The sequence below is a fragment of the Musca vetustissima genome, unplaced genomic scaffold, assembly GCF_032173495.1.
Source record: "Musca vetustissima isolate MV318-11 ecotype Yass unplaced genomic scaffold, APGP_CSIRO_Mvet_v1 utg35753, whole genome shotgun sequence".
Taxonomy (NCBI): Eukaryota; Metazoa; Arthropoda; class Insecta; order Diptera; family Muscidae; genus Musca; species Musca vetustissima.
In genome coordinates, this window is record NW_026888857.1 from 106,815 (window position 1) to 116,323 (window position 9,509).

The 9,509-nt window shown below is 32.5% G+C and overlaps 1 protein-coding gene and 1 pseudogene across 1 annotated transcript; both read left to right on the forward strand.

Annotated features, from left to right (window-relative positions):
• The first annotated feature begins 2,016 nt into the window (after positions 1-2,016).
• LOC133336640 (UDP-glycosyltransferase UGT4-like) lies at positions 2,017-3,618 on the forward strand. The gene is made up of 2 exons (XM_061544922.1): positions 2,017-2,260; positions 2,330-3,618. The coding sequence occupies exons 1-2, from the start codon at positions 2,017-2,019 to the stop codon at positions 3,616-3,618; spliced, it is 1,533 nt and encodes a 510-aa protein (XP_061400906.1).
• Positions 3,619-6,989: 3,371 nt separating this feature from the next.
• On the forward strand, positions 6,990-8,495 carry LOC133336641 (UDP-glycosyltransferase UGT4-like; annotated as a pseudogene).
• Positions 8,496-9,509: the final 1,014 nt, after the last annotated feature.

Genomic DNA, 9,509 nt, shown 5'->3' on the forward strand with positions numbered 1-9,509 from the left:
ACAATTTCCCAATGCCACATTGTGTTTGGATGAGGCACAAAAGAATTATTCTTTGGTTTTGTTAAACGATCATTATACCATTACCACACCCAGGCCATATGTACCAAATATGATTGAAGTGGCAGGTCTGCATATACCCTCACACCCGAAACCCATTCCAGAGGATATAAAAACCCTATATACCCCCTATATATATATCCCACATGAGAGTGCGACAATATAATTGGTAGCAATTCAAAGATCAACCTCTCCTCTTGGTTATACTATTAACTTCACGGGCATACGTCTTCAGGGGTAAATATATACGCAATAGAATAAAAATTTTGTACAAATGAAAACAGTTATGCTTATTCTTTGGCCTCTGGAGCGACCAGAAAAACCGAGAAAAATTAAGTATTTGGTCCATATCATCAACTAAATAGTAACCGATCTTCACCAAAAACAATTGAGGTATTCATTGGTCTTCATTTCAGAATCCATCCTACACGAAAAAATTCGTGAAGATTGGTCCATAACTGTGGTCTGTATCGTATTTACAAATTATAATGGACAGACGGGCGGACACACATGTCGAGATCGTTTTTAACTCTTGGGGCTGCACAAAACTAAAATACCCTGACAATATAGTTGTGTAGCGTATAAAAATATAATTTGTAAAATATTTAGCACTATATATAGTAGATTATAGACACAGCGTCATACAATATTTTATACGATTCTGACATCAACTTCCATAAATTTGACTATACGTGTCGCTACTTTTTCACCTGATACATAGAAGAATATCTTCGAAAAATAAACATTAATCTCCTTAAATTAAATTTTGTACTAAAGCATTGATTTGAAACTCATTTTGCCCAAGTAAGTATTTTTCAGAATTCTTTACAACTTGGTTAAATTAATTTCGAGATAAAATGCAAACTTTTACAACTGCAGACATTGACGTTATCTTTTTATAACAGTTATTGAAAGGTAGGAATATTTGTTAATGAATTAACTAAATAGAAATGGCATGTATGGATTTCATGACGTTTGCACCAATATGTATTATACAGAACGGGCATCAATTTTAATGTCATTTTGTGTATAAAATATATAATTTTGTTATATGAGACACTTATAGAAAAATATAAGGTATGTAATCATGATATATGTCAAATTCTATGCCGACTTTGCTGCATCCGTGGGTATGTTGGTATTTTCAACAGAAGTGACTCGTAGATTATATTATATGTCAGTTTTCTATCTTCCAACCGGGGTGAATGTAATTTCGAACTTGTTGTTTTCGGAGATAAAACACCCTGCTCCATCTTGATTTAATTCAAATAGGTAAAATTTTATTCATTACCCCATATGAAGGTTCCGTCTGATTTTCCATATTATGTGGCTGTAAGATTTATTTTAAAGGTAAAATATTTCTAGGCGTAAAATTCTCAATATCAAAGCTTTCGTCCCATGTCGGGAATATTGAATATACTAATACTAATTTGAATTTCCAGTAATTTTATATTCCAAGGTTTCATTGTCCTTATATAGTGATTTTCCAATTTAAGTGACTGAATTGAAATTAAGGGTTATAAAATGTTTAAACTATTGCTAAATTTTTGACGTATGTCTCCCATACATGTGTCCGGGTCCGTTTTCGTTGTTTTGATATTCCGAACCTAGGTGGACCAAAACCTTTTCAACATAGGTCGATATTTTAATATACCTGCTACATACAGAGCCCATGCCATTTTAGTTATGTTTTTACTAATTACTTCTACATTTGCTTTATGACATCTCCAACTCATCACTGTGCGCGACACCACTTTATCGTGTGCGAAATCAACACATCGTCGTAACCAGAACAAACAAACAAACATTTAAGATTTCAAAAAGCTGATAAGAAAGTTTTGCGAATATATTCATCCATAATTTATTTTGTTTTTCCGATTAGTATCACAAACAAGACGATTGAATTTGGTATGGAAATATCAAGCGTTATGTCGAACGCTTAAATGTTTGATAATACAAATGTACGCCATTACACTACTAACGGTAATATTGAGTGGTCATTTGCCGTTAATAACAGATTCAGCGCGAATTCTATCGATTTTGGCATTTCCGGGATCGAGTCAATATGAATTTATACAACCATTGCTGCAGGAGTTGGCCCACCGGGGCCATCACATAACATCTGTGAATAATTTCCCCCTGAAAGAACCAATAGGGAATTTTCGAGATATTGTCATAGAAAAGAATTTGCATTTGTTTGATGGTGAGTGTGTACCATTTCGAAAAAAAAAACAATTTTATATTTAATTTAATTTAATTTTTTTCTTTCCAGAATTTAAAAACTTCACTATGGATAACATCAACAGCAATTATTTCAATTCAATTGAAAAGTTTTATGGTCGATCGTATAAGATGTCCCGCAATGTATTTGTGGATCCGCAATTTAAGGCAATAATGACAAAAGAATCATTTGATTTAATAATTGTGGATATAACATTCGCGGAAGCCTTCTATGGCCTGGGTGAATATTTTGGAGCACCAATGGTGGCCATATCCTATTGGAGTGCAATGACCTCAGTCGATGAATTGGTTGGCAATATCACACCGCTGTCGTATATACCAAATATGATTATGATGCGAAAATATAATCAAAATATGAATTTTTGGAGACGATGGTTGAATGTCATAGTTTTTATTTTTGACTGGATATACTATTATTTACGATATATGCCCATACACAGGAACCTATATGAGGAACAATTTCCCAATGCCACATTGTCTTTGGATGAGGCACAAAAGAATTTTTCTTTGGTTTTGTTAAACGATCATTATACCATTACCACTCCCAGGCCATATGTACCAAATATGATTGAAGTGGCAGGTCTGCATATACCCTCACACCCGCAACCCATTGCTGAGGATATTAAAAAATTACTAGATGACAGCGTCCATGGTGTTATATATATAAAACTAAATTCCCTATTACCTGAATACATTATGCAAATGATTTTGAATCAATTGGGACAATATCGACAATTGGTGATATGGAATAGCAAATATCAGCCATGGGATACTTTGCGTATACCTTCCAACATTCAATTCCATCAAGATCTATCCCACCACTCGCTGCTATCACATCCCAATATTTATCTCTTCATCTCACACGGTGATTATTTAGATATTATCGACAGCATTTACTATGGGGTGCCAATTTTGGGTATACCCCGCTACGATGGCCATCATGATGATTATGTTGATAATATTCGTAAAATTGGTAATGGTATCTCGTTGACATTTAGCCACTTCAATGAGAAATCATTGAGTTTGGCTCTAAAGGATTTATTGGGTACAACACATTATCGCCAGGAGGCGAAACGAAAATCCCAAATATTTCGTGATCAACAAAATACACCAATGGAAAACGCCATCTATTGGATTGAACATATCATCAAATATAAAGGAGCTAAACATATGCGAAATTTGGGCCAGAATTTAAATGTTTGGGAATTCTATAATTTAGATGTTTTCGCCAGTATGATTTGTATTATTTTATTTGTTATATTTTCAGCATATTTATGCTTGAATGTAGTATTGAGATTTTTGATGAATTTTAAACAATAAAGGAAAGTATATGTACATTTTTATTTTTTTCGGTCAACGCGGATCGCCTATTAGGCACGCTTATACTAACCTTCTTCAATGTAAACACAATATATGCTATTTCAACATTTTAAATATATGCATGAATATGCACAATTATTACATGGAAATAAACAGAAATAAACAACTCCTTATACTCATGTTTTTATTGGAATTTGGTACAAATAAATATATTTCATATAAATATAAGTTTGGAGTACTCTAAACTTTGGTACTATGTCTTTGAAATTGGAGCAAATAGGTTCAGACATAAATAAAGTTCCATATATATGTATACCCTTCACCACACTGTGGTACAGGGTATTATGTCTTTGTGCATATGTTTGTAACTGGCAAAAATAAACGAGATTGCCACATGGTTCTTTTCGAGAATATGACATTTTTGACATCGCTCCATAAATTTTTTCGAACGGATGTCTGTGGGTCGATTCAGTAACTTATAACGATCCGACAATCGACAATTTTGTCTACACATAAAATAGTTTGCAGTAACGAAAATGTTATTCTATAAAATTGTAGACAAATTGTCGATAAACTTTCAAAAAGCTTTTAATTTTGAACATTTTGAAAACAAATCCAGAACAAAACAAGGCATGTTCAATATTGGAAAATATTTGTCGACAAGTTAACTTCGAATATTTTGGTGTTGTTTATTAACAACATTTCTAAAAAAATTGTTGTTAAAAACTGTTATAGAATTGAAATATTGTTTATTTTGTCGTTATAATATTTTATCAATTTGAGATTTGTTTAAATTTGATAGTGAATCGACCCACTGATTGAGATTGGTATACCGAATATCGTGCTTTAAATCGATTTACATAAATAATGTTAGTGGATTCATTTATAGATAAAGATCACAAATTTAAGTTCGTTTTAATTTCGTGCCAATGTTCCTTCGAAAAGGAGACGTCTGGATATATATGTTCTCCCTAAGTGGCGAAGGGTATCGTATAGTAGGTTCATTCAGACTTAACTACTTTCCTTACTGGATTTCACTGAATAAAATGATGTTAAAATCATTCAAATACAAAAAATGGGGAAGATATGTCCGTCAAAATATGTATTCATATCGAAAATTTTCTAAAGATACTTTGGCTGAAAAATGTAGCTAAAACTTTCAAAATACAAAAAAAAAAAAAAAAAAACAGTAAGGAAAGCAGAAAAGTCGGACGGGGCCGACTTTATGATACCCTTCACCACTTAGGGCGTTTTTGACAGGACCATTAACATAAAATTGGATGAACTAAAATATTTGATATTTATCAAAATGTGAACCGATTTAGATCAATTCATAAGCATTTCATTATATAGTCGTTTGTTTACAAAGGGACAAATTATATAAATAAATTTGAAGCAAATTTCAATCGGACCTCTCTTGACTATTTGGAGCTTAATTAAAGTCGGTCGAAAATATATATGGGCTATGTGTGCATTTCTACAAAACGCAGTTACGTCATTCTTGGCTAATTTTTGTACTTTGTGCAAAATTCCGTATCAATCTGACATGAGGAGTTTGGTGCACCATTTGCTTTAAGTAGGGTAAAAATACATATGAAAGCTATATCCAAATCCGAACCGATTTCATCGTTCAAGATTATACTAACTCCAGTACATTTTGAGCATATCGGCCATATTTTGGGTCCTTGGTGCATTATTTACTCCAAATCGGGACGTTGCTAAAAATTTTATGCATAAAGGTCATATTGTGGTCTTTGGTTCATTATTGACATAAATAATATGTATATATATATATATATATATTGTTCTGTACTACTCGAACAATCGATTTTATATAATAAATGCCAATATCAATCAATATTTTCTCACACACTGCAAAAATATTCCGGCCTTCTTCAAAAAAGGCTATCGCAGTTGAATTGTTCCTTTAGGTTAATTCCAATTTTATGAGTTTTTATTTCAAATATTTTTTTATTTTAAAAATTATTTATGGTTTTCTACTAATTATTTTCTATAATAATTGTGATTTTCTGCATGTTAGGTGTACTGTAAAAATGTTTGGCAATTTTGATAGATTTTTCAGGCTTTTTTCAAAATTTTTTATCTGTAAATGATTTTATCGGTGATTAGTTTACATAATTTAACTAAATTATTATTATATTTTCAAAAAAATGCAGTAAAGTAAAAAATCACACAATGTTTTAATTATGTGGTCACTTCAAAGTCGATGTATTTTCATAAAAGCCGTTATTTATGGAAACATTTAATTTTCTATGTTCACACTAAATCTCTTAAGTGCAGTTTATCGAAGTGTTCAGAATTAAAAAAATTTTCAAAAATACTTCAAACGAATCGTGGGCTGGTCAAAAAATGTTTGCCATAGTAAATGTTTTTATTATGTGACCACCACTGTATATATATATATATATATGCGGATTTATATCAAAACCAGAACCGATTTCAACGAAACTTTGTGGTTTTCGGAGGTAAAACACCTTGCTTCACTTTTGTTTATCTCCTTCTTTGACTTAGCCATGTATTTTTTGTTAGGTGCAAAAGAAGTTTAAATAATGCAACTTCTTTTACACCTAACAAAAGTGTTAATAATTAAATGGACGCAAGATATCAATATCAAAGCTTTCGTCACATGTTCGGCATTTTAAATATCCTTGTCACATTTTCCACCCGAATTTTCTAGTAATTTGATATTTCTTACATAAGTTACGGTTGTGTACTTCGGAGCCCGAACAACTTAAATTTCTCATTATTAAAATTTTCTCGTATAATTCCTCAGGGCTATGTAAAACCCATAATATATAAATCCCTCACTACTATAGGTATATATAAAGTCCTAAGAGAATTATCCAACCGATGTGACTGTAAATTGACATTCCCAGTTTTCAGAAGGTAAACAAGCACCTCGCATATTTAAAAGGCTATAACAGTATTTTCCACATTAAGTGGTTGTGAGTTGAAATTTAGAGTTTCAGACGTTAATCTCACATTATTGACGCACATCTCCCGTACATGTGTCTGGCTCCATTTTCGTTGTTTATATATTTCCATATAAGTCCATATTTTAATATACCTCCCATATACCGAGCCCGCCTCATTTTGGGTATCTTTCCATTAATTTCTTACTTTTGCTTTATGACACCTCCAACTCAACACTGTTCGCGACAACCCTTATCGTCTGTGAAATGAACACATCGCCATAACCCGAACGAATTCAAAAACTGATAAGAATGTTTTACGAATATATTTGTCCATAACTGATTCTGTTTTTCCGATTAGTATCACAAACAACACGATTGAATTTGGTATGGAATTATCAAGCGTTATGTCGAACGCTTAACTGTTTGACAATACAAATGTACGCCATTACACTACTAACGGTAATACTGAGTGGTCATTTGCCGTTAATAACAGATTCCGCGCGTGTTCTATCGATTTTACCCTTTCCGGGACCGAGACAATATGAATTTATACAACCATTGCTGCAGGAGTTGGCCCACCGGGGCCATCACATAACATCTGTGAATAATTTCCCCCTGAAAGAACCAATAGAGAATTTTCGAGATATTGTCATAGACAAGAATTTGCATTTATTTGTTGGTGAGTGCGTATTTTTTCAAAAATAAACTTTAATACATAATTTGGATTTTATCTTCTTTCTAGATTTTAAAAACTTCACCACAGATAACATCAACAGCAATTATTTTAATACAATTGAAAAGTTTAATGATCGTTCATATAAAATGTCACGCAATGTATTTGTCGATCCGCAATATAAGGCAACAATGGCGAAGGAATCATTTGATTTAATAATTGTGGATATTACTTTTACAGAACCCTTCTATGGTCTGGGTGAATATTTTGGAGCACCAATGGTGGCCATATCCTATTGGAGTGCAATGACCTCAATCGACGAACTGGTTGGCAATACCACACCCCTGTCGTATATACCAAATATGATTATGTTGCGAAAATATAATCAAAATATGAATTTTTGGAGACGATGGTTGAACGTCCTAGTGTTCATTTTTGAATGGATTTATTATTATTTACGATATATGCCCATACAACGGAAGCTATATAAGGAACAATTTCCCAATGCCACATTGACTTTAGATGAGGCAAAAAAGAATTTTTCCTTGGTCTTGTTAAACGATCATTATACCATTACCACACCGAGGCCATATGTACCAAATATGGTTGAAGTAGCAGGTCTGCATATACCCTCGCAGCCGAGACCTATTCCAGAGGATATTAAAAATTACTAGATGACAGCCCCCAGGGTGTTATATATCTAAAACTAAATTCCCTATTACCTGAATATATTATGCAAATGATTTTGAATCAATTGGGACAATATCGGCAATTGGTGATATGGAAAAGCAAATACCAGCCTTGGGACACTTTGCGTGTACCTTCCAACATTCAATTCCATCAGGATCTATCCCACCACTCGCTACTTTCACATCCCAATATTTACCTCTTCATCTCACACGGTGATTATCTGGATATTATCGACAGCATTTACTATGGGGTGCCAATTTTGCGTATACCCCGCTACGATGGCTATCATGATGATTATGTTGATAATATTCGTAAAATTGGTAATGGTATCTCGTTGACATGTAGTCACTTCAATGAGAAATCATTGAATTTGGTTCTAAAAGATTTATTGGGTACAACGCATTATCGTCGAGAGGCCAAACAAAAATCCCAAATATTTCGTGATCAACAGAATACACCAATGGAAAACGCCATATATTGGATTGAACACATCATCAAATATAAAGGAGCTAAACATATGCGAAATTTGGGTCAGAATTTAATTGTTTGGGAGTTTTATAATTTAGATATTTTCGCCAGTATGATTTGTATTATTTCAACTGTAATATTTTCAGCATATTTATGCTTGAATGTAATATTGAGATTTTTGTTGGATTTAAAAAAATTAAAAAAGAAAGAAATGTAGATTTGTGTTTTTTTGTTAAGCGGTACTTGCCTTATTTAATTAGTGCAATATTTTTAAATATACACCGTATATGCAATTATTACCTGTAAATAGAAAAATTAGCAAATTATTTAACACATATTTGTAATTGTTATTTGGCCAAATAAATATATTTCAGAAAAAAACGGAGCTTGGTGATCTGCGATGAGCTACTAACATAACTACTAAATGTTAGTACCACATCTAAAAATATTAAAATTTGGCGGTCACAAAAAATTGAACAAAACGACATTTATTTTAAAGATAGCTATATTATGTTTCAAAAGGTGCAAATTGCTTATCATAAAAAATCATTTTTGACCATAATAGCTTCGTACCTCATTAATAACTTAGATTAAGTCCATATTTCACTAAATTTTACTTAAGTTATTTGGAATTATGTTTTGTCCGTCTATATATTATAGCCCATACACTTTCCACTGCATTTATAAAGTCCAGCTTGTCTGTATAGAGGCCGATTGAAAGTATTTATATACCATCTGTATAGAAACCACAGGTCTGTAAGGAAACCAAAGGATCTATATAAATACCAATTGACTTGTGTAAAGAACACAGGGCTTTATATACCCGAATTGGTCTGTATAGAGACCATAGAGTTTTATATGTACCAATTGGTCTGTACAGAGACCACAGGACTTCTAAAAAACCATGGTTGTGTATAAAGACCAATTAGTCTGTATATAACAAATCAGGGTTTCTTAAGACCAATTGGTCTTTACATCTCTTTACTAAAAACCAATAAGGAAAATAGCAAAGGCGCACTGGTCTGACTGAATGATATCCTTCACCACTTTGGGTATATTCAAGCGAAACATTGACATGAAATTGTACGAACTTAAATATGAGTTCTTTATCTATAAGCGATTCG